The sequence below is a fragment of the Bombina bombina genome, chromosome 3 (genome assembly GCF_027579735.1).
Source record: "Bombina bombina isolate aBomBom1 chromosome 3, aBomBom1.pri, whole genome shotgun sequence".
In the NCBI taxonomy this organism is placed as follows: Eukaryota; Metazoa; Chordata; class Amphibia; order Anura; family Bombinatoridae; genus Bombina; species Bombina bombina.
This window is the reverse complement of record NC_069501.1, coordinates 100,583,478-100,607,928: the sequence shown is the minus strand read 5'-3', so window position 1 is coordinate 100,607,928 and position 24,451 is coordinate 100,583,478. Positions and strand designations below refer to the sequence as shown.

Here is a 24,451-nt window from a genome sequence, read left to right as displayed (position 1 = left end):
GCTTATGCAGATTAAGGGCAGAATAGTAGGAGTTCAAGATGAATTTGTAATGAAGAAAATCAGCTGAACTCCGAGATTTTCTCCAGAGCCACTCGGCAGTACGGGAACATCTGCATAGGTACCGTGTCAGAGGAGTATGCCAGGGCTGAGGATGAGTGTGTGATTTCCGAGCTATAGTAAGAGGGGCCAGATTGTTAAGGACGGATGTCAAGGACGGATGTAAGGGTGGAATTATAGTGGTAGATAGATTGGTCAGGGCAGGAAAAGGAGGAGAAGGATGAGAGGAGAGGTTTGAGGGAATTGGCAATCTGTTGCTGATCTAATGACATAATGCTTCTGTGAAGTTTGGTGTGTGGAGTAGAAGGAGGGAGAGTTGTAGGGAGGGATGATATGTTGCAAGTAAGGAGATGGTGGTCAGAAAGAGGAAAGCAGGAGTTTGTGAAGTTTGAGAGGGTGCATCGATAGCTAAAGATCAGGTCAAGGGAGTGACCGTCTGTGTGAGTGGGAGAATCAGTCCATTGTGACAAACCGAAAGAGGAAGTGAGTTGCAGAAGTTGTTTTGCAGATGAAGCAGTGGGATTGTCAAGAGGGATGTTAAAGCCACCAAGAATGATGGCAGGGGTGTCTGAAGAAAGGAAATAAGGCAGCCAGGCAGCCAAGTGATCTAGAAATTGAGTTAAGGAGCCAGGGGGTTGGTATATGACTGCAACACGTATAGAGTCTCTCAATGTGCAAACAGAAAAAATAAGACCCCACCTTATCCAAAAGTAAATGTTCATTTTTCTGAGAAGAGAGCTGAAATCAGGAGTTTCCATGGATTTTTGCATTTGAGTGAGAACTTGATTTGTAAAACATTAACCCACAAAACCTAAGAGACAGAATTATTTGGGAGGCAGCACAGCTTTCATTATGTACACATTTATTTTAAACTAATACTACTGTACTTACTAAAATAATAAAAGCAAAGGGATATCAACCTTCTTTAAAGGGACACAAAACCCCAAAATTTTCTCTTTCACGATTAAGATAGAACCTAGAATTTTAAATAATTTTCCAAATTACTTCTGTTATCAAATTTGCTTCGTTCTCTTTGTATCCTTTGTTAAAGGAGTAGCAAAGTACTACTGTTAGCTAGATTAACATATATGCTGAGCCAATGGCAAGAGGAATATATGGGCAGTCACCAATCAGCAGCTAGTTATCAGTACTGTATTGCTGCTCCTGAGCCTTCCTAGGCATACTTTTCAGCAAAGGATACCAAGAGAAGTAAGCTAATTAGAAGATAGAGCATACAACTTTCCAAATTACGTCTATCTGAATCATGAAAGATTATTTTTTTTTAAATCATGTTATCTATAACCCATAAAATAGTTTGTGTAAAGCACTACATATTTTATAGGTTGCACAGCTCATATTCTCCCATGAAGCCTTTCTTAGACAGTAATACAGCCAATACCCCTCCATGAGCCCCAGTTCCTAGAAAGCTCCAGTGCCGTCTGACGATGGAGGAATGGACACACCACAGCCTGCTAACCTGGCTTATACAATAGGAACGCTAGCTTTGTCAGTTACTGTAGACTGAACTCTTATCTACCGTAAGAGGAAACACCAAGACTATTGTTTTCCTATAAAACCCTGACCTAATTACCTGCTGAAGCAAGACGACTAAATGGATCTCTAAAAAAAAAGTGCACGTACACATACTTAAAGTTTTTCAGATTGTTATGGAAGCTTGTATCTTGCAATACACACCTGTGTTGAGAGCATGTATTATCTACAAAGCAAAACTAAGTGATCTTATTTATTATATTTGTCTAAGCTCACACCTCTTGTAGCCCATTACTGGCTTTCCATTCTGCCTGTGATTGGCCAGTTGACAAGCTCTTGTAACCTGGGCCCCAGTCAGCTTCATGCCCACTTTCAAAGCAGCAGCAAGGAAGAACAGCAACAAACACACCCAGAGTCCCTCAGAATGTGCTTTATCAGTTCCTCTGGCTTCGGGACCCCTGGCTGTTATCTGAGACTCTGCTTCCTAACCAGACCCCTTTGGAGTTTTTTCTGGATCTGTTGCTTTACATCTGGCCTGGACTCTGGACTTCTTTTGTTATAATCCCTTGGTGGATGGTTTTCCTGGCTGACTCTTGGATTTCTCTGACCTTTCAAGGTATTCTCCTTGTGGCACCCGTGCCTATCTCTCGACAAGCCTGTTCACAAAATCCAGACCATATCAGTAAAGGATATACGTAAGGATGTGCCGATACCTGCTCCTGGATTCCTCTATCAGAACTTCCTCAGGTACGTTCTGTAAATCTCGTGGGATATTCCACTATCAGACCAAACTTGGCCAGTAGTCTTCTTATCCCGGTGTCAAGCTGGAATGATAGAGAATATCCCAGAGCAGAGAAAGTTCTCAAAATGAGGTAAGCGGTACTCACAATAGGCAGGGTAGTCTTTGGCAGCAACAGGTAGGGAATCCAGCGGTATGGCAGTTCAAGGCTAAACCAATAGAAGGACCGGAAAACAGGCAGGAATCGGCAACAAAGGGAATCCAATATATATATATATGATAACAATAACATTCAAAATAACCTATAGAGCACTCAACAGCCTCACTCCCAACTATACTTTCCCTAGCATCTCAAAATACTCCCCGACCCATCCTCTTCAATCAACCAATGACCTACGTCTCGCCACTCATATTATTTCTATGTCCCTCTCCCGCCTTGACTCACTGCTGCAACTACAATCCACGTGACAAGCTACCCCAAACCTCATGACTCTGCACCCTCAACCTGTAGACGGTACTCTTCCACCTGTACTAGATTTGTTTACTCTATTATGTTTTTGTATCTTATCGCAAATCCTTGTCATTGTATACCCCTATCTCTGTACCCAGCGCTACAGAATTTTGTGGCGATATACAAATAAATGATAATAATCTACCTTCAACCTTCCTTGTCTTTATTTATTGTACAACATTTATAAAGCTACAAAATCAGTTTGTGATTTACAAAGACAATAAATCAGGGATTGATAAATATGTTTAAAATTTTGGAGCCAGCAAAATTATTTAGGAGCCAGGAATATTTTTAGTAGCCAAGCAGTGGAATTTGTATATAGATTTAATCGAGAATAACCCAAAAAGTTAGGAGCTAGGGGTAAAATTCCAGGTGCCTGTGGCTCCTAGGATCCTGTGTTTGTTTAGTCCTGTTATATATCATATGCACTCCTACACATCTCAGAAACCAAAAACATGTTGGCTCCTAAAATCTAGCTGAGTTCTAAAAACATATCTTAAAAAGGGGAGCAAAGAGCAGAAAGTAATGTTTTAAGAATCCTGATGATCAGGGCCCACTTACAGTTCAATAAATAACATTAAAGGGACATAAAACCCTTTGTTCATGATTCAGATAGAGCATACAATTATAAGCAACTTTCCAATTTACTTCTATTATCACATGTTTTTCTACGGAATTTTGTGGTGCTATACAGATAAACGATAATAATAATAATAATGATAATAATGTGTCTGCAGTATTATACGGCAGCAGTTTTGCAAGAATGTTATACATTAGCAAGACCACTAGAGGGCAGCATTATGTTTACGATTGCATTCTCTATCTGAATCATGAAAGAAAAAGTTTTGCCTAGATTACAAGTTCTGCGTTAGCCTTAAAAAGCAGCGTTAAGGGGTCCTAACGCTGCTTTTTAACGCCGGCTGGTATTACGAGTATGGCAGGTACAGGTGTACCACTCACTTTTCTTCTGCGACTTTTGGCTACCGCAAATCCCCTTACGTCAATTGCGTATCCTATCTTTTTAATGGGATTTGCCTAACGCCGGTATTACGAGTCTTGGAAGAAGTGAGCGGTACAGCCTCTACCTCCAAGACTCCTACCGCATAAAAAAAAGTCAGTAGTTAAGAGTTTTATGGGCTAACGCCGGAACATAAAGCTCTTAACTAAAGTGCTACAAAGTACACTAACACCCATAAACTACCTATTAACCCCTAAACCGAGGCCCCCCACATAGCAAACACTATAATAAAATTATTTAACCCCTAATCTGCCGACCAGACATCGCCGCCACCTACATTATACCTATGAACCACTAATCTGCTGCCCCTAACATCGCCGACACCTAAATTATATTTATTAACCCCTAAACTGCCACCCTCAACGTCGCTGCCACCTACCTATTATTATTAACCCCTAATCGCCCGCCCCCAACGTCGCCGCCACTATAATAAAGTTATTAACTCCTAAACCTAAGTCTAACCCTAACACCCCCCTAAGTTAAATATAATTTAAATAAATCTAAATAAAATTAGTATAATTAAATAAATTATTCCTATTTAAAACTAAATACTTACCTATAAAATAAACCCTAAGATAGCTAAAATATAACTTATAGTTACATTGTAGCTATTTTAGGATTTATATTTATTTTACAGGCAACTTTCTATTTAATTTAACTAGGTACAATAGCTATTAAATAGTTAATAACTATTTAATAGCTACCTAGTTAAAATAATTACAAAATTACCTGTAAAATAAATCCTAACCTAAATTACAAATACACCTAACACTACACTATCAATAAATTACCTACAATGATCTAAACTAAAATACAATTAAATAAACTAAACTATATTACAAAAACAAACACTAAATTACAAAAAATAAAAAAATATTACAAGAATTTTAATCTAATTACACCTAATCTAAGCCCCCTAATAAAATAAAAAGCCCCCCAAAATAATAAAATTCCCTACCCTAAATTACAAAAGTAATCAGCTCTTTTACCAGCCCTTAAAATGGCTTTTTGCGGGGCATTGCCCCAAAGTAATCAGCTCTTTTACCTGTAAAAGAAAATACAAGACCCCCCCAACATTACAACCCACCACCCACACACCCCTACTCTAAAACCCACCCGATCCCCCCTTAAAAAACCTAACACTACCCTATTGAAGATCACCCTACCTTGAGCCGTGTTCACCCAGCCGGGCAACGATGGGCCAGAAGAGGACATCCGGACCAGCAGAAGTCTTCATCCGATCGGGGCAGAAGAGGTCCTCCATCCAGCAGAAGACTTCATCCAAGCGGCATCTTCTATCTTCATCCATCCCGTGCAGAGCGGGTCCATTTTCAAGACATCCGACGCGGAGCATCCTCTTCTCCCCGACGACTAACGTCGAATGAAGGTTCCTTTAAATGACGTCATCCAAGATGGCGTCCCTCGAATTCCGATTGGCTGATAGGATTCTATCAGCCAATCGGAATTAAGGTAGGAAAAATCTGATTGGTTGATTTAATCAGCCAATCGGATTGAAGTTCAATCCGATTGGATCAGCCAATAGAGTTGATGTCGCTTGGATGAAGACTTCTGCTGGATGGAGGACCTCTTCTGTCCCGATCGGAGGAAGACTTCTGCCGGTCCGGATGTCCTCTTCTGGCCCATCATTGACCGGGTGGGTGAACACGGTTTAAGGTAGGGTGATCTTCAATGGGGTAGTGTTAGGTTTTTTTTTAAGGTGGGGAATCGGGTGGGTTTTAGAGTAGGGGTGTGTGGGTGGTGGGCTGTAATGTTGGGGGGGGGTCTTGTATTTTCTTTTACAGGTAAAAGAGCTGATTACTTTGGGGCAATGCCCCGCAAAAAGCCCTTCACTCGTGCTGTGAAAAAAAAAACACTTACCTTTTAAACTTGACAGCAGCTCCAGCTTCCTCCACCTGTCGCAAAGTCTCTTCCTGGGACTAAAATGAGGAATCAGGCTTCCTCCAATCACAGCGTTGAATCAAACACTGATTCCCCCAGGGGGAAGCAGTGATTGGAGGATGACCTATACGTTATTTCTGACATCAGAAATGGCTTGCGACGACCGGAGGAAGCTGAAGCTGCTGTCAAGTTTAAAAGGTAAGCTTTTTTTTCACAACACAAGTGAAATGTAAATTTTGATGAATTAAAGTGCCCCTGTTTTTAATAGAATTTTTAAAAACCGGGCACTTTAGCATCAAAATTTACATTCACTTTAAGTCTATAGAATGCACATTTTTCTCAAGGGGATTACTGGGATACTCCTTCCACCAATATTTTTTTCGGAATTAAATAATATTAGTTTGCTCTGACTACAATGCCAGATTGTTGTTATATAGGCACCCTATAACTCAATTTCATTCTTTCATACTCTTTCACAGTGTAAACATAATTATTCATAGTGTGATCTGCAAAACAATGTGTCATACTGTCTCACGCTGTGACTTAACTAAACACTAGAGACCATTCAAAAGAGGACTACAAAATGTTACATGGTCTAGGAAAGAAAACTTACAAGGAAATACTTTGACCTTAAAGAGACATGAAACACAAAATGTTTCTTTTATGATTTAGACACAATTTTAAACAACTTTCCAATTTTATTTAATTTGCTTCCTTCTCTTGTTACCGTTTGCTGAAAGGTTTATCTAGGTAAGCTCAGGAGCAGCAAGAACCTAGGTTCTAGCTACTGATTGGTGGCTACAGATATATAATGATTATTATTGGCTCGCTCATGTGTTCAGTTAGAAACCAGTAGTGCATTGCTGCTCCTTCAACAAATGATACCAAGAGAATGAAACAAATTAGATAATGGAAGTAAATTAGAAAGTTGTTTAAAATTATACTCTCTATCTGAATTATGAAATATTTTTTTTGTGTTTCATGTCCCTTTAAGTATAGCTCAGAGGAGAAAACAAGAGAAATGATACAGCTGCATCGTCTGAACAGTAGCACAACCACCTTAAAGGGACACTGTACCCAAAAAAAATATTTTGTGATTCAGATTGAGCACGAAATTTTAAGCAAATTTCTAATTTACTCCTATTATCAAATTTTCTTCATTCTCTTGGTATCTTTATTTCAAATGCAAGAATGTAAGTTTAGATGCCGGCCCATTTTTGGTGAACAACCTGGGTTGTCCTTGCTGATTGGTGGATAAATTCATCCACCAATAAAAAAGTGCTGTCCAGAGTACTAAAACCAAAAAAAAGCTTAGATGCCTTCTTTTTCAAATAATGATAGCAAGAGAACGAAGAAAATTTGAAAATAGGAGTAAATTAGAAAGTTGCTTAAAATTGCATGCTCTTTCTGAATTACAAAAGAAAAAATTTGGGTTCAGTGTCCCTTTAAATTGTAGTTGGTCAGCCTCAAGCAGCCAACAGGGAAATCTCTTGGTGTCTTGGTAGGCCAATCCAGCCATGTCTGTAAGAGAGCCACAAGGCAAGTGTGCAACTCCACCAAATGTCTTCTGTGATTATGTTAAGGGTAAAGAGGTTACACAGCAACACTATGGGCAAAATTTATTAAGCCCCCAAAAAATGTGTGTAAAAAGTCACGATTATTTCCGCAATAGTTCGCAATGTGTGAAGTCAAAAATGTCACCAGTATTTATCAAAATTCTTGAGACATTTTTGGATCATATTTTTTTGCGATGCCAAGTAAATGGCTGATCTAGTTTTCTTGCAGAAATATTGTTTTCACTTTATTTATCAATCTCAAAAGGGACATAAAACAAGTTGAGATAGAGACAAAATAATAAAATATGTACTTTAATTACTTTACCTGCAAATTTATACTGCAGTGCCTCGTCATTAACCCTTGCTTTTAAGTTTCCGAATTGTAAAGCTCTAACTCCCCCCAGATATTTCCTTCTATGGCTGTATCTATATCTGTCTTTGTTTGGTAGAATGCAGAGCTGCACAGTCATTATCTGCTGGGGCACACCTAGAAGCAAATAAGCAGCTGTGAAATACAATGCCTGTGTTTCTGAAGCTAAACACTGATAGGGGTGGATCAGCCTACTCTAGACAGCATGGCTATGTAAGTCATTTTGCTTTTTTTTTTTCAAATTATTTAAAATACTTGGCAGCAATTTTAAAACAAATTTTTAATGCGGCGCCAAGCCGGATTTACCGCACGGCTATTGGCTAAGAGGTGAAAACGTCACCTCTTAGCCAAAAATTTTTTTTTTAGCCGTGGGCTGCTGTAAGAGTTAAGAGCGGCGATCGATTGAATCAAATAAAGGAGCTTTCTACATGAAGTATCTTATACTTCATGAATGAAAGTGCCCTTTATTTGTTTCAATAGTCAACCCTAGCGTTTGTAAAACACTAGGATTTACTTTCACTTTAATTAGCCCTTTTAGGATATGCACAGATCTCAACCTGTTTTATGGCACTTTAACTTTAGCCACCGGTAAATGGTTTTATTGTATTATAACAGAATAAATAAATTATGTGATTGTTTATTCATTACATATTAAAGTTATTTTTATTCTGCCTCATCTTTGGCTCTTTTTCATTGAGGAAGATTGTCCGTTTTTTTTTAGCTTATCTTTGTTCTTTTTATACACTTATTTCAAATGCACTTTTTAAATTATTTTACTTTTTTTTATAAATCTGTATATACCTTTTTAGTTATTTAATTGCTTATTATTATTCAGGTTCCACGCCTTGTTGTGGGTGATTTCTAACCCACGATAAAGTCATTATGGCAAGAACAATAAATGTTTCAATTTTCCCTCCAAACAATATCGCTTTTTTTTTTTGCGACCTCGCAACCTACAAATTGAAAAAAAACCAGTGACTATTACATGCACCACTTTTCATAAATATATGAGAATTTCGAATATATTCAGGCATTTTAAAATGCCAACATTAACCCCTTAATGACAACTGACGTACCAGGTACGTCATGCAAAAACTAGCAGTTAATGACAATGGACGTACCTGGTACGTCAGTTGTCTAACAGAGTGCTGGAAGCGATCACAAATGCTTCCAGCAGCTCTGAGGGTATTGCAGTGATGCCTCGATATGGAGGCATCCTGCAATACCACTTTACAAGCCTCCGATGCAGAGAGAGCCACTCTGTGGCCCTCTCTGCACCGGTAGCAATGGTGCCAGTGTCTGGTAGTGCACTGTCCGGGTGTGAGAGTAAGCGTGCGTGCACAAGGGTGCACGTGCATGGGCTCGTGCACGGGGCGCGCATGCATGTGCACGTGCACACAGCCACACTGACACCAATGAATCAGGCAGAAAGGGAGAAAAAGTTAAAAAAAAAAAAAATCAAATATAAAAGGATCTGGGAGGGGGTGGGGGTATTGTAGTGGGGCTGCTACACTACAGAAATAGTTTTAAAGTTAAAAAATTAAATAAAAATACTTTTTGGGGGGGTTTGGGGCCAAACTGGGTACTGGCAGACAGCTGCCAGTACCCAAGATGGCGGTAATTAGGTAGGGGAGAGGGTTAGAGAGCTGGAGGGGGGGGGGGAATCAGGGAGGTTGGGGCTAAGGCAGGGGTCCATCACAGCTAAAATATTTTATTATTTTTATTTAAAAAAAAAAAACTCTTATTTAGTACTGGCAGACTTTCTGCCAGTAATTAAGATGGCGGGAACAATTGTGGGGTGGGGGAGGGAAGAGAGCTGTTTGGGAGGGATCAGGGGGTGGGATGTGTCAGGTGGGAAGCTGATCTCTAAAATTAACCCTGCAAGCTCCCTACAAGCTACCTAATTTAACCCCTTCACTGCTGGGCATAATTAACGTGTGGTGCGCAGCAGCATTTAGCGGCCTTCTAATTACCAAAAAGCAACGCCAAAGCCATATAAGTCTGCTATTTATGAACAAAGGGGATCCCAGAGAAGCTTTTACAACAATTTCTGCCATAATAGCACAAGCTGTTTGTAAATAATTTCAGTAAGAAACTTAAAATAGTGAAAAAGTTAGCGATTTTTTTTTATTTGCTCGCATTTGGCGGTGAAATGGTGGCATAAAATATACCAAAATGGGCCTAGATCAATACTTGGGGTTGTCTACTACACTACACTAAAGCTAAAATTAACCCTACAAGCTCCCTAATTAACCCCTTCACTCCTGGGCATAAAACACGTGTGGTGTGCAGCGGCATTTAGCGGCCTTCTAATTACCAAAAAGCAACCCCAAAGTCATATATGTCTGCTATTTCTGAAAAAAGGGGATCCCAGAGAAGCATTTACAACCATTTGTGCCATAATTGCAGAAGCTGTTTATAAATAATTTCAGTGGGAAACCTAAAGTTTGTGACAAATTTTGTGAAAAAGTGAACTTTTTTTTTTTTTGATCGCATTTGGCGGTGAAATGGTGGCATGAAATATACCAAAATGGGCCTAGATCAATACTTTGGGTTGTCTTCTAAAAAAAAATATATACATGTCAAGGGATATTCAGGTATTCCTGACAGATATCAGGGTTCCAATGTAACTAGCGCTAATTTTGAAAAAAAGTGGTTTGGAAATAGCGAAGTGCTACTTGTATTTAGTGCCCTATAACTTGCAAAAAAAGCAAAGAACGTGTAAACATTGGGTATTTCTAAACTCAGGACAAAATTTAGAAACTATTTAGCATGAGTGTTTTTTGGTGATTGTAGATGTGTAACAGATTTTGGGGGTCAAAGTTAGAAAAAGTGTGTTTTTTTCAATTTTTTCCTCATATTTTTTTTTTAGTAAATTATAAGATATGATGAAAATAATGGTATCTTTAGAAAGTCCATTTAATGGCGAGAAAAACAGTATATAATATGTGTGGGTACAGTAAATGAGTAAGAGGAAAATTACAGCTAAACACAAACACCGCAGAAATGTAAAAATAGCCATTGTCATTAAGGGTAAGAAAATTGAAAAATGGTCCGGTCATTAAGGGGTTAAAGGGGCAGTCAACACCAGAATGTTTGTTGTTTTAAAAGATAGATAATCCCTTTCTTACCCATTCCCCAGTTTTGCATAACTAACACAGTTATATTAATGTACTTTTTACCTTTGTGATTAGCTTGTATCTAAACATCTTCTGACAGCCCCCTGATCACATGACATTTTATTTATTATCTATTGACTTTTAATTTAGCCAATTAGTGCAGTGTCTGCCACAATTCACAGGCGTGCTCACAATGTTATCTATAGGGTTTACTTAAACAAGCTCTCCCCTGCTGTGAAAAGCAAATACAAAAGCATGTGATTAGAGGCGGCCTTCAAGGGATTAGCAATTATCATATGAGCCTTCCTAGGTCTAGCTTTCAACTAAGAATACCAAAAGAACAAAGCAAAATTGGTGATAAAAGTAAATTGGAAAGTTGTTTAAAATTACATGCCCTATTTGAAACATGAAAGTTTTTTTTGGACTTGACTGTCCCTTTAATATAAGAATTAGGCATTTCCAGACAACTTTATTAATTACATTAATCTGAATAGAAATATATTTTTAATATAATGTCCCTTTAGCGACTTAGAATATATAAAATATATTTTACAATAAAACGAACTAACGAAGCAATATTTTATGCAAAGGAGCCTTACAGAAGCATCCGTATTTATGCCAACAATAATAGCACCTCAATTAGTTTATTGTTAGAAACTAATACTTTCTATTAATTTAAAAAAAAATCCTAACAAACCTAGCAAGTGATAGACACGGAGAAAAAATATTTAATACACGAAAGCGATAAAAACCAGATAACAGTACAAAAATATGTCACGACTTCCGTACTAACCTCGAAATTATCCACTTCCGGCTCATATATGCAGAGAAACTCGTCATTAAACGCGAGACGCGCACTTTGCGTTCCACACCTCACCCTGATTTGAATTAATTTGACTTAGTGACGTCATCTCCCACGTGACGGTGGTCCTGTAGTGAGTTCCCAGGTGGTGCTATGTTTCGTGACGTCATCACCGAGCGCTCGCAGTAGCTGGTGGGAAAGTCTCGGCCAGAAATTGTAGTCACAGCAGCCAGAGGGAGCGGTGTGGATGAGCCGCAGGTACGTTCACGAATTGCAGTGTCACGTGGTCAAGTAAAGTTTCATACTTTTGCTCATGTGTTATGGCAGCAGTCACTTGGGCACTAAAATGTGCGTGATTAGGAAACAGTAGCAGTGGGACACTATTTGCTTCTTCTATTAAAGCGGGTTTCCGCCTAGACTTTTCATGTACACATTTAAGTCTTATGGGTAAGCTTCACAACTAAGTGGTTCCCATCTCCCTGAAAGTGCCAGTATAGTTAGGAAAATAAAGGCGTTTGATAGATCGTGTAATTTTTAACAACTTTTCTATTTACTTTTAGCATCACATTTGCTTTGTTCTCTTGGTATTCTTTATAGAAAGCTAAACATAGAAATGCCCATATGCTAACTTCTTAGCCCTTGAAGGCCACCTCTTATTTCAGTGCATAAAAAAAAATAATCAAAGCTACACAGAGAAAGTTCATGTGTGCCATGTAGATAACATTGTGCTCACTCATGTGGAGTTATTTATGAGTCACCACTGAAGTTTAAGTCAGTAAGAACAGCTGAAATAAGGGGGCAAACTGCAGATCTTTAAATACAAAGTAATCACATAGGTAAAAAGTATATTAATATAATTGTTGGTTATGCAAAACTGGGGTAGGGTAATAAAAGGATAGTCAAAATTAAACTTTCATGATTCAGATAGCGCATGCTATTTTAAGCAACTTTCTAATTCACTCCTATTATCAATTTTCTTCATTCTCTTGGTATCTTTATTTTAAAAAGCAGGAATGTAAGCTTAAAAGCTGGCCCATTTTTTGTTCAGAACCTGGGTAGCGCTTGCTGATTAGTGTCTAAATGTAGCTATCCAACCAGCAAGCGCTACCCAGGTGCTGAACCAAAATTGGCCGGCTTCTAAGCTTACATTCTTGCTTTTTAAAACAAAAATACAAAGAGAATGAAGAAAAATTGATGAGTAAATTAGAAAGTTGCTTAATGCATGCTCTATCTGAATAATGAAAGTTTATCTTTGACTAGACTATCCCTTTAATGTGTTCAAAATGATCCTTGTTACCTGGAGTGTGTGTTTACATATAGCACTTTAACCTTTATTTTGTTAAATAAAATTACTCATTTTGCCCATTGTATCCCCGCCTGTACTGAAAATGCCTATACATTAAAGGGACACTGAACCCAATTTTCTTTCGTGATTCAGATAGAGCATGCAATTTTAAGCAACTTTCTAATGTACTCCTATTATCAATTTTTATTCGTTCTCTTGCTATCTTTATTTGAAAAAGAAGGCATCTAAGCTATTTTTTTGGTTCAGCCCCTGGAAAGCAATTTGTTTATTGGTGGATGAATTTATCCACCAATCAGCAAGAACAACCCAGGCTGTTCACCAAAAATGGGCCAGCATCTAAACTTACATTCTTGCTTTTCTAATAAAGATACCAAGAGAATGAAGACAATTTGATAATAGGAGTAAATTAAAGTTGCTTAAAATTGCATGCTCTATCTGAATCACGAAAGAAAAAAAAATTGGGTTCAGTATCCCTTTAATACTAGTAACAGAAAAGCTATATAGGCAAAGTTTAGAAGAACCACTCTCTGTGTTGGTGGGTCGTATAGACAGTAAAATGTCTTGCCATTGTTCTTTCTAATGGGCTGATGATCAAAAACTCTGACACAGATGGACCTTTTTTGGAGCGTTCTATTACAATGTATGTTTATGCCCATCACACCCATAACTTTTTGTATTGGTAGATAAAATTTACATATTTGAGGGACTTTGAAGTACTTACACTTATAAGATAATGCCGCCTGAGCAGAGAGCTTTAGATCATTGTTGATTAGGTATTGTTCTTATTGTTTATACAGTGAGACAAGATAAGGGTGATTTTGTGTATATATAGAGAGATAAGCTAATGACGTTTGCTGTCCCTGCAAGCTCATCCCATTTGATTGGGTTCTGGTTTCAATTAGAAGAAATAGCTACTTAAAGGGACATGAAACCCACATTTTTTCTCTCATGATTTAAAAAGTGCATACGATTTTAAACAACTTCCTAATTTACTTCTATTATATAATCTGTTTTATTCTCTTGATATTCTTGGCTGAAAAGCATATCTAGATAGGCTTTGTAGCTGCTAATTGGTTCCTGCACATAGAAGCCTTGCGTGATTGGCTCACCCATGTGGATTGCTTTTTCTTCAACTAAGGATATCTAAAAAATGAAGCAAAATAAATAATAGAAGTAAATTGTAATATTGTTTAAATTTGTATTCTCTATCTGAATCATGAAAGAAAATTTTTGGGTTTAGTATCCCTTTAATAAAAAAAAATTAATATTTATATATAACTAAATCTAATGGAGCAAATTCCCATACATTTTAAAATTTGCAGCTGGTTTAACAAGTCATTGGAAAGGCATTAAAGGGACAAGAAACCCAATTTTTTTTCTTTCATGATTCAGATAGTGCCTACAATTTTAAATAACGTTCCAATGTACTTCTATTATCCTTTTAAGAAGAAAATGTTCTTTTAGGACTTTAGTGAAAGGGTTAAACCAGTCTAACATTATTTAGGAGGTGATTCATGTGTCTTGATGATCACTCACATTTCTTAATATAGCGCTTAGCCTGTTGCTGCCCTGTGCTGAACAGCTGCTTACTCCACAATTTTAGCAATCTTGTATTTCAGGTTCCTTTTTGTTTTTTTGTTGTCTGACTGTTTGTCTCTGTCATTGTAAATGTATTTAATTCCTCTAGGATGATAATGGTATAATTAAAAGGGTCTGTGTACTGTAACATTTTCTTCCCTTTAATGGGATAGGAAAGGCAAAATTAAACTGGCATGATTTAGATAGAGCATATATCCTACACTAGTGGGAGCGAGCTGCTGATTGGTTCCTGCACACATTTGTCTCTTGTGATTGGCTAACTAGATGTGTTCAGCTAGCTGCCAGTGCAATGCTGTTACTTCAGCAAAGGATAACAAGAGAATTAAGCAAATTTGGTAATAGAAGTAAATTGGAAAATTGTTTTAAAATTGTATTTTTTATTCAAATCATGAAAGAAAATTTTGGCGTTTTCTGTTCCTTCAATTTGTATCTCAATGATTCATTTTACTTGCTGTAGCAATTACATTATATATATATATATATATATATATATATATATATATATATATATATATATATATATATATATATATATATATATATACACACACACAATGTGTTAATGCCTATGTGGCAAAATAAAATATAATTTGATAAATACATGTGCTCTTTAAAAAATCAAAAACATTACTAATATCTAGGATCTTTCGAATTAACATCATCTTGCTGACCAATAATATCCATTATAGTAAGAACTCTGTATGTGTGAAATCATTAGACAGCATTGTCTATCTGTATTAATTGATCTAAAGGCAATCAAGAATGTCAGTTATATTAAAGGGTTAGAAATTGATTTCCATGTGAACATAATTAAAATATATTATTATAATAACTATTATAAATGTAATCATTTAAAATAGTTTTTACATTAAATTAAGCTTTTACATACCTTAATTTTAAAGGATAATTTGTCATAAAATGTGCGGTAATGACTGCCCATGAAATGAGGCATGGCTCATATTATCCAGCATCCGCCCCCCAACCAATGGCAAAGCTGCTGTGCCCCTTAATTTAAATATTAGATTGTCAGCATCGCATGCGCAGTACTGACATTAAAGCACAGCTGTTTAAAGCTTATTGATCCTATTGGTTGAAAACCGGCAAGTAAGAGGAGACAGGGAACAATATAAACAGGAACTCCACACTTCACGATGCAAGTTTATGATGAGAGCTGTGCAAGACTTTACAAGCTGCTTCTGTCCTACACTTAAACCCTGCACTAAGGAGAGCAGCGTGTATACTAGTATTCTTCCCTGCCTGTGATGAAGTCCATCTGTGTTTAAGACGTTAAATACGGCAGTGAGTTTGAGAGCTATGTTTATTTAACTGTCGGGCTCATCTCCCCCCTCCCTCTGGCTGTTTTTGCTTTCATGTGGAAACGGGGCTCTCACTGTCACTAATCAAGCAAAAACAGCCAGAGGGAGGGGGGAGATGAGCCCGACAGTTAAATAAACATAGCTCTCAAACTCACTGCCGTATTTAACGTCTTAAACACAGATGGACTTCATCACAGGCAGGGAAGAATACTAGTATACACGCTGCTCTCCTAAATGTCTCATTTGCAAGTGTGAGGCTGCCCCTCTAAGCGATGCTTATGATTTGCACTCTGTGACTCTCTTGATGCCGGGAGATGAGATTCTCATCTCCCGGCATCAAGAGAGTCACATAGTGCAAATCATAAGATTCTGTGAACAAAATCTGTGATGTGACTATAATACCCTGATTAGCCCGTGCCTGCTTGAAAGAACTTGTGCTCCTGTCAGTAAACTGCTGGAGACTGGGGGGCGAGTCTGCGCATGCGTTGCTCATAAAATAGTTGTAATGCGCATGCGGGCTGCCATGATGTTTCTACCTAGGTAGAACATCGTAACAGGCCCCATATAATGGTTAAAAAATGGGTTTGGCGCAGTACTAAGTTTCCAATTGAAATTACAAAAAATGGAAGGAAAACTTTACAAAGGTACCAATTGCAAATGTATTTATTATTTTAAGAAGTTTTTCATGAGTTAAAAATATTTTTTGGGTTTACTATCCCTTTAACTTAATAATTTGAAACTCACAACAAATTTTAGATTTGAGCCGCTCATTTTAGCATTATTAGATCACAGGCTCACTGTTGCATGGACAAAAATCACTGTATTACAGATACTAGAATGTTGTTAATTAAAAATCCAGCAGCCTAGCACTGAGCAGCCCCAGACAAGCCCACCCACCACCACCAATAAACTGTAAATCAAACTTCTGTGGTCTGTAAAGCAACTCTTCCCACACTGAGGACAGACACACAGCAGGCCTATAGCTGCTAAACTGGAACAGTTAACCCGATGGCTAACAAAAAGGCAATACTCTGCCCTATTTATTTACCCTCTCTCCCAGCAGCTTAGTTAGATGAGGAGCAGTATCCAAGAATAAGCATCATGAGTCTTTCAAAAGTAGGAGAAAGGACCACTGTATACAGTAGAAGAGGCTAAGATCATATCGGGGAGCTGTGCAGCAGAACCACCGTACATGGTTGGCAATTCTGGGAATAGTAGTTTTCAGCCAAGTGGCCTAGACAGTATCCAGCTGTATTTGGCTCAAATTTAGATTCGGTTGACTACTGCACCTGTTGGCTTGGGAGGGTAAGTGGGCAGCACCCATGGGTGTCTTAGGGTTTTAACCTAGGCTGCCAAGTCCTATTTTTAAGGCCGAAGGGGTGCACTTGCGTCCAGGTTTGTCTCAAACTGTATTAAAGGAATGGTCTAGTCAAAATTAAACTTTTGTGATTCAGATAGAGCAGACGAATTTAAAGGGACAGTCTAGGCTAAAATAAACTTTCATGATTCAGATAGAACATGTAATTTTAAACAATTTTCCAATTTACTTTTATCACCAATTTTGCTTTGTTCTCTTGGTATTCTTAGTTGAAAGCTTAACCTAGGAGGTTCGTATGCTAATTTCTTAGATCTTGAAGGCCACCTCTTTTCAGAATGCATTTGAACAGTTTTTCACCACTAGAGGGTGTTAGTTCACGTATTTCATATAGATAACACTGTGCTTGTGCACGTGAAGTTATCTGGGAGCAGGCACTGATTGGCTAAACTGCAAGTCTGTCAAAAGAACTGAAATAAAGGAGCAGTTTGCAGAGACTTAGATACAAGATAATCACAGAGGTTAAAAGTATATTAATATAACTGTGTTGGTTATGCAAAAATGGGGAATGGACATTAAAGGGATTATCTATCTTTTAAAACAATAAAAATTCTGGTGTAGACTGTCCCTTTAAGCAACTTTCTAATTTACTTCTATTATCAAATTGGTTTAGTTCTCTTGGTAACTTTATTTGAAAAAGCAAGAATGTAAGCATAGGAGCCAGCTCATTTTTGGTTCAGCACCTGGGTAGCACTTTCTGATTGGTGTCTAAGTGTAGCTACCAATCAGCAAGCGCTACCCTGGTTCTGAACCAAAAATGGGCCGTCTCTTAAGCTTAAATTTAAATAAAGATACCAAGAGAACAAATAAAAATTGATAATAGGAGTAAATTAGAAAGTTACTTAAAATGGCATACTCCATCAAAATCATGAAAGTTGAATTTGACTAGACTATTCCTTTAACCCCTTAGTGACCAGACCACTTTTCAATTTTCTGACCGTTTGGGACCAGGGCTATTTTTACATTTCTGCTGTGTTTGTGTTTAGCTGTAATTTTCCTCTTACTCATTTACTGTACCCACACATATTATATACCGTTTTTTTCTTGCCATTAAATGGACTTTCTAAAGATACCATTATTTTCATTTTATCTTACTATAATTTTTTAAATAAAATATGATGAAAAAATGGAAAAAAACACACTTTTTCTAACTTTGACCCCCAAAATCTTACACATCTACAACCACCAAAAAACATCCATGCTAAATAGTTTCTAAATTTTGTCCTGAGTTTAGAAATACCCAATGTTTACATGTTCTTTGCTTTTTTTGCAAGTTATATTGCAATAAGTACAAGTAGCACTTTGCTATTTCCAAACCATTTTTTTTTTTTTCAAATTTAGCGATAATTACATTGGAACACTGATATCTGTCAGGAATCCCTGAATATCGCTTCACATGTAAATATATTTTTTTTAGTAGACAACCCAAAGTATTGATCTAGGCCCATTTTGGTATTTCTCTTGTTAAGTGTAGTCAGTCCACGGGTCATCCATTACTTATGGAATATATCTCTTCCTAACAGGAAGCTGCAAGAGGATCACCCAAGCAGAGCTGCTATATAGCTCCTCCCCTCACATGTCATATTCAGTCATTCTCTTGCAGCCTAACTAAAGATAGGTCGCTGTGAGAGGTCTGTGGTGTTTTTTAACTTAGTTTATTTCTTCAATCAAAAGTTTGTTATTTTAAATGGCACCGGAGTGTGCTGTTTGTTCTCAGGCAGCATTAGAAGAAGAATCTGCCTGCGTTTTCTATGATCTTAGCAGACGTAACTAAGATCCACTGGCTGTTCTCATCTGAGGAGTGAGGTAACTTCAGAAAAGGGGAATAGCATGCAGGGCCCCCCTGCAAATGAGGTATGTGCAGTAAATTATTTTTCTGAGGAATGGAATTGACTGAGAAAATACTGCTGATACCAATGTAACGTAAGTTCAGCCTTAAATGCAGTGATAGCGACTGGTATTAGTCTGATGAGTGTGTGTACACTGAATGTATTTTTCTAAGGAATGGAATTGACTCTGAAAATACTGTTAATACTGAAATAATGTATGAGCCTTAACTGCAGTAAAAGCGACTGGTAGCAGGCTTATTAATAACACTTCATAACTTTTCAAATGTATGTTTAAAACGTTTACTGGCATGTTAATCGTTTTTTGTGAGGTACTTGGTGATAAAATTTATTGGGGCATGATTTTTACCACATGGCCATCTTTGTTTTCTGCATAGAAACAGTTATCTGAGCTTCCCCACTGTTGTAATATGAGTGGGAGGGGCCTATTTTAGCGCTTTTTTGCGCAGTAAAAATTCAGTCACAATCTGTCTACTTCATCCTCCATGATCCAGATCGTCTCTAGAGAGCTCAGGGGTCTTCAAAATTCATTTTGAGGGAGGTAATCAGTCACAGCAGACCTGTGACAGTGTGTTTTGACTGTGAGAAAAACGTTAATTATTAAATTGTTATCCGTTTATGGGTATTAAGGGGTTAATCATCCATTTGCTGGTGGGTGCAATCCTTTGCTAACTTAATACATTTACTGTGAAAAATTGGTTGCTATAACTATTTTGGTTCATTGTTATTTCAACTGTGACAGCTTTTTGTGCTTCTTAAAGGCACAGTAGCGTTTTTTATATTGCTTGTAAATTTATTTAGAAAAGTATTTCCAAGCTTGCTAGTCTCATTGCTAGTCTGTTTAAACATGTCTGACACAGATGAATCTTTGTTCACTATGTTTAAAGGCCAATCTGGAGCCCAATAGAAATTTCTGTACTAATTGCATTGATGTTACTTTAAATAAAAGTCAATCTTTACATGTAAAGAAATTATCACCAGACAACGAGGGGGAAGTTATGCCGACTAACTCTCCTCACGTGTCAGTACCTTCGCCTCCCGCTCAGGAGGTGCGTGATTTGGTGGCGCCAAGTACATCAGGGAGGCCCTTACAAATCACTTTGCAAGACATGGCTACTGTTATGACAGAAGTATTATCTAAATTGCCAGAATTAAGAGGCAAGCGCGATAGCTCTGGGTTAAGGACAGAGCGCGCGGATGAGGTGAGAGCCATGTCAGATACTGCGTCACAGTTTGCAGAACATGAAGACGGAGAGCTTCATTCTGTGGGTGACGGATCTGATCCAGGGAGACTGAATTCAGAGATTTCTAATTTTAAATTTAAGCTTGAGAACCTCCGCATATTGCTAGGGGAGGTATTAGCGGCTCTGAATGATTGTAACACGGTTGCAATTCCAGAAAAATTATGTAGGTTGGATAGATACTATGCGGTACCGGTGTGTACTGACGTGTTTCCTATACCTAAAAGGCTTACAGAGATTATTAGCAAGGAGTGGGATAGACCTGGTGTGCCTTTTTCCCCTCCTCCCATATTTAGGAAAATGTTTCCTATAGACGCCACCACACGAGACTTATGGCAGACGGTCCCTAAGGTGGAGGGAGCAGTTTCTACTTTAGCTAAGTGTACCACTATCCCGGTGGAGGATAGTTGTGCCTTTTCCGATCCAATGGATAAGAAATTAGAGGGTTACCTTAAGAAAATGTTTGTTCAACAAGGTTTTATCTTACAGCCCCTTGCATGCATTGCGCCTGTCACTGCTGCGGCGGCATTCTGGTTTGAGTCTCTGGAAGAGGCCATTCGCACAGCTCCATTGGATGAAATTATGAACAAGCTTAAAGCACTTAAGCTAGCTAACGCATTTGTTTCTTATGCCGTCGTACATTTAACCAAACTTGCGGCTAAGAACTCCGGATTCGCCATCCAAGCGCGCAGAGCGCTATGGCTTAAATCCTGGTCAGCTGACGTGACTTCTAAATCTAAATTGCTTAATATTCCTTTCAAAGGGCAGACCTTATTCGGGCCCGGCTTGAAAGAAATTATAGCTGACATTACGGGAGGTAAGGGCCATGCTCTACCTCAGGACAGGGCCAAATCAAAGGCCAAACAGTCTAATTTCCGTGCCTTTCGTAACTTCAAGGCAGGAGCAGCATCAACTTCCTCCGCTCCAAAACAGGAAGGAGCTGTTGCTCGTTACAGGCAGGGCTGGAAAGTTAACCAGTCCTGGAACAAGGGCAAGCAGGCCAAGAAACCTGCTGCTGCCCCTAAGACAGCATGAAGAGAGGGCCCCCTATCCGGAAACGGATCTAGTGGGGGGCAGACTTTCTCTCTTCGCCCAGGCTTGGGCAAGAGATGTCCAGGATCCCTGGGCGTTGGAGATCATATCTCAGGGATATCGCCTGGACTTCAAAACATCTCCTCCACGAGGGAGATTTCATCTTTCAAGGTTATCAGCAAACCAAATAAAGAAAGAGGCGTTTCTACGCTGTGTACATGACCTCTTACTAATGGGGGTGATCCACCCAGTTCCGCGGACGGAACACGGGCAAGGATTCTATTCAAATCTATTTGTGGTTCCCAAGAAAGAGGGAACCTTCAGACCAATCTTGGACTTAAAAATCCTAAACAAATTCCTAAGAGTTCCATCATTCAAAATGGAAACTATTCAAACCATCCTTCCCATGATCCAAGAGGGTCAGTACATGACCACAGTGGACTTAAAGGATGCCTACCTTCACATACCGATTCACAAGGATCATTATCTGTACCTAAGATTTGCTTTCCTAGACAGGCATTACCAGTTTGTAGCTCTTCCCTTCGGATTAGCTACGGCTCCAAGAATCTTTACAAAAGTTCTGGGCTCACTTCTGGCGGTACTAAGACCGCGAGGCATAGCGGTGACTCCGTACCTAGACGACATTCTGATACAAGCGTCAAGTTTTCAAACTGCCAAGTCTCATACAGAGATAGTTCTGGCATTTCTGAGGTCGCATGGGTGGAAGGTGAACGTGGAAAAGAGTTCTCTATTACCACTTACAAGGGTTCCCTTTCTAGGGACTCTTATAGATTCTGTAGAGATGAAAATTTACCTGACAGAGGCCAGGTTATCAAAACTTCTAAATGCTTGCCGTGTCCTTCATTCCATTCCACACCCGTCAGTAGCTCAGTGCATGGAAGTAATCGGCTTAATGGTAGTGGCAATGGACATAGTACCATTTGCGCGCCTGCATCTCAGACCGCTGCAATTGTGCATGCTAAATCAGTGGAATGGGGATTACTCAGATTTGTCCCCCCTACTAAATCTGGATCAAGAGACCAGAGATTCTCTTCTATGGTGGCTTTCTCGGCCACATCTGTCCAAGGGGATGACCTTTCGCAGGCCAGATTGGACGATTGTAACAGACGCCAGCCTTCTAGGCTGGGGCGCAGTCTGGAACTCCCTGAAGGCTCAGGGATTATGGACTCAGGAGGAGAAACTCCTCCCAATAAATATTCTGGAATTAAGAGCAATATTCAATGCTCTCCTAGCTTGGCCTCAGTTAGCAACTCTGAGGTTCATCAGATTTCAGTCGGACATCACGACTGTGGCTTACATCAACCATCAAGGGGGAACCAGAAGTTCCCTAGCGATGTTGGAAGTCTCAAAGATAATTCGCTGGGCAGAGTCTCACTCTTGCCACCTGTCAGCGATTTACATCCCAGGCGTGGAGAACTGGGAGGCGGATTTTCTAAGTCGCCAGACTTTTCATCCGGGGGAGTGGGAACTTCATCCGGAGGTCTTTGCTCAACTGATTCATCGTTGGGGCAAACCAGATCTGGATCTCATGGCGTCTCGCCAGAACGCCAAGCTTCCTTGTTACGGATCCAGGTCCAGGGACCCGGGAGCGGTGCTGATAGATGCTCTGACAGCCCCTTGGGTCTTCAACATGGCTTATGTGTTTCCACCATTTCCGATGCTTCCTCGTTTGATTGCCAAGATCAAACAGGAGAGAGCTTCGGTGATTCTGATAGCGCCTGCGTGGCCACGCAGGACCTGGTATGCAGACCTAGTGGACATGTCCTCTCTTCCACCATGGACTCTGCCTCTGAGGCAGGACCTTCTAATACAAGGTCCTTTCAACCATCCAAATCTAATTTCTCTGAGGCTGACTGCATGGAGATTGAACGCTTGATTCTATCAAAGCGTGGCTTCTCGGAGTCGGTTATTGATACCTTAATACAGGCTAGGAAGCCTGTTACCAGAAAAATTTACCATAAGATATGGCGTAAATATTTATATTGGTGCGAATCCAAGAGTTACTCATGGAGTAAGGTTAGGATTCCTAGGATATTGTCCTTTCTACAAGAGGGTTTAGAAAAGGGCTTATCTGCTAGTTCGTTAAAGGGACAGATTTCTGCTCTGTCTATTCTTCTACACAAACGTCTGGCTGAAGTTCCAGACGTTCAGGCTTTTTGTCAGGCTTTAGCTAGGATTAAGCCTGTGTTTAAGACTGTTGCTCCGCCGTGGAGCTTAAACTTAGTTCTTAACGTTCTTCAAGGCGTTCCATTTGAACCCCTTCATTCCATTGATATCAAGCTGTTATCCTGGAAGGTTCTGTTTTTGATGGCTATTTCCTCGGCTCGAAGAGTCTCTGAGTTATCTGCCTTACATTGTGATTCTCCTTATCTGATTTTTCATTCAGACAAGGTAGTTCTATGTACTAAACCTGGGTTCTTACCTAAGGTAGTTACTAACAGGAATATCAATCAAGAGATTGTTGTTCCATCACTGTGTCCTAACCCTTCTTCAAAGAAGGAACGACTTTTGCATAATCTGGACGTAGTCCGTGCCCTGAAGTTCTATTTGCAGGCAACTAAAGATTTTCGTCAAACTTCTTCCCTGTTTGTCGTTTACTCTGGACAGAGAAGAGGTCAAAAGGCTTCGGCTACCTCTCTCTCTTTTTGGCTTCGTAGCATAATACGTTTAGCCTATGAGACTGCTGGACAGCAGCCTCCTGAAAGGATTACAGCTCATTCTACTAGAGCTCTGGCTTCCACCTGGGCCTTTAAAAATGAGGCCTCTGTTGAACAGATTTGCAAGGCTGCAACTTGGTCTTCACTTCACACTTTTTCAAAATTTTACAAATTTGACACTTTTGCTTCTTTGGAGGCTATTTTTGGGAGAAAGGTACTTCAGGCAGTGGTTCCTTCTGTTTAATGTTCCTGCCTTGTCCCTCCCATCATCCGTGTACTTAAGCTTTGGTATTGGTATCCCATAAGTAATGGATGACCCGTGGACTGAACACACTTAACAAGAGAAAACATAATTTATGCTTACCTGATAAATTTATTTTTCTTGTAGTGTAGTCAGTCCACGGCCCGCCCTGTCTTTAAGGCAGATCTAAATTTTAATTAAACTCCAGTCACCACTGCACCCTATGGTTTCTCCTTTCTCGTCTGCTTTGGTCG

General features: G+C 39.1%; 1 protein-coding gene across 4 annotated transcripts in view; it reads right to left on the bottom strand.

Moving 5' to 3' along the window:
* PIGP (phosphatidylinositol glycan anchor biosynthesis class P) overlaps positions 1–15,675 on the bottom strand; it is an 80,155-nt gene extending 64,480 nt beyond the window's left edge. The window contains exons 1-2 of one of the 4 annotated variants that reach the window (XM_053705938.1): positions 11,554–11,574; positions 7,597–7,758 (exon numbers count right to left, since the gene is read on the bottom strand). In XM_053705938.1, coding sequence (XP_053561913.1) covers positions 7,597–7,741 — 145 coding nt within the window. In that variant the 5' untranslated portion in view covers positions 7,742–7,758; positions 11,554–11,574. Of the gene's footprint in view, positions 1–7,596; positions 7,774–11,553; positions 11,644–15,356 lie in introns of those variants that run through there. The other 3 variants (XM_053705941.1, XM_053705940.1, XM_053705937.1) reach the window with 3 other exon arrangements.
* Positions 15,676–24,451: the final 8,776 nt, after the last annotated feature.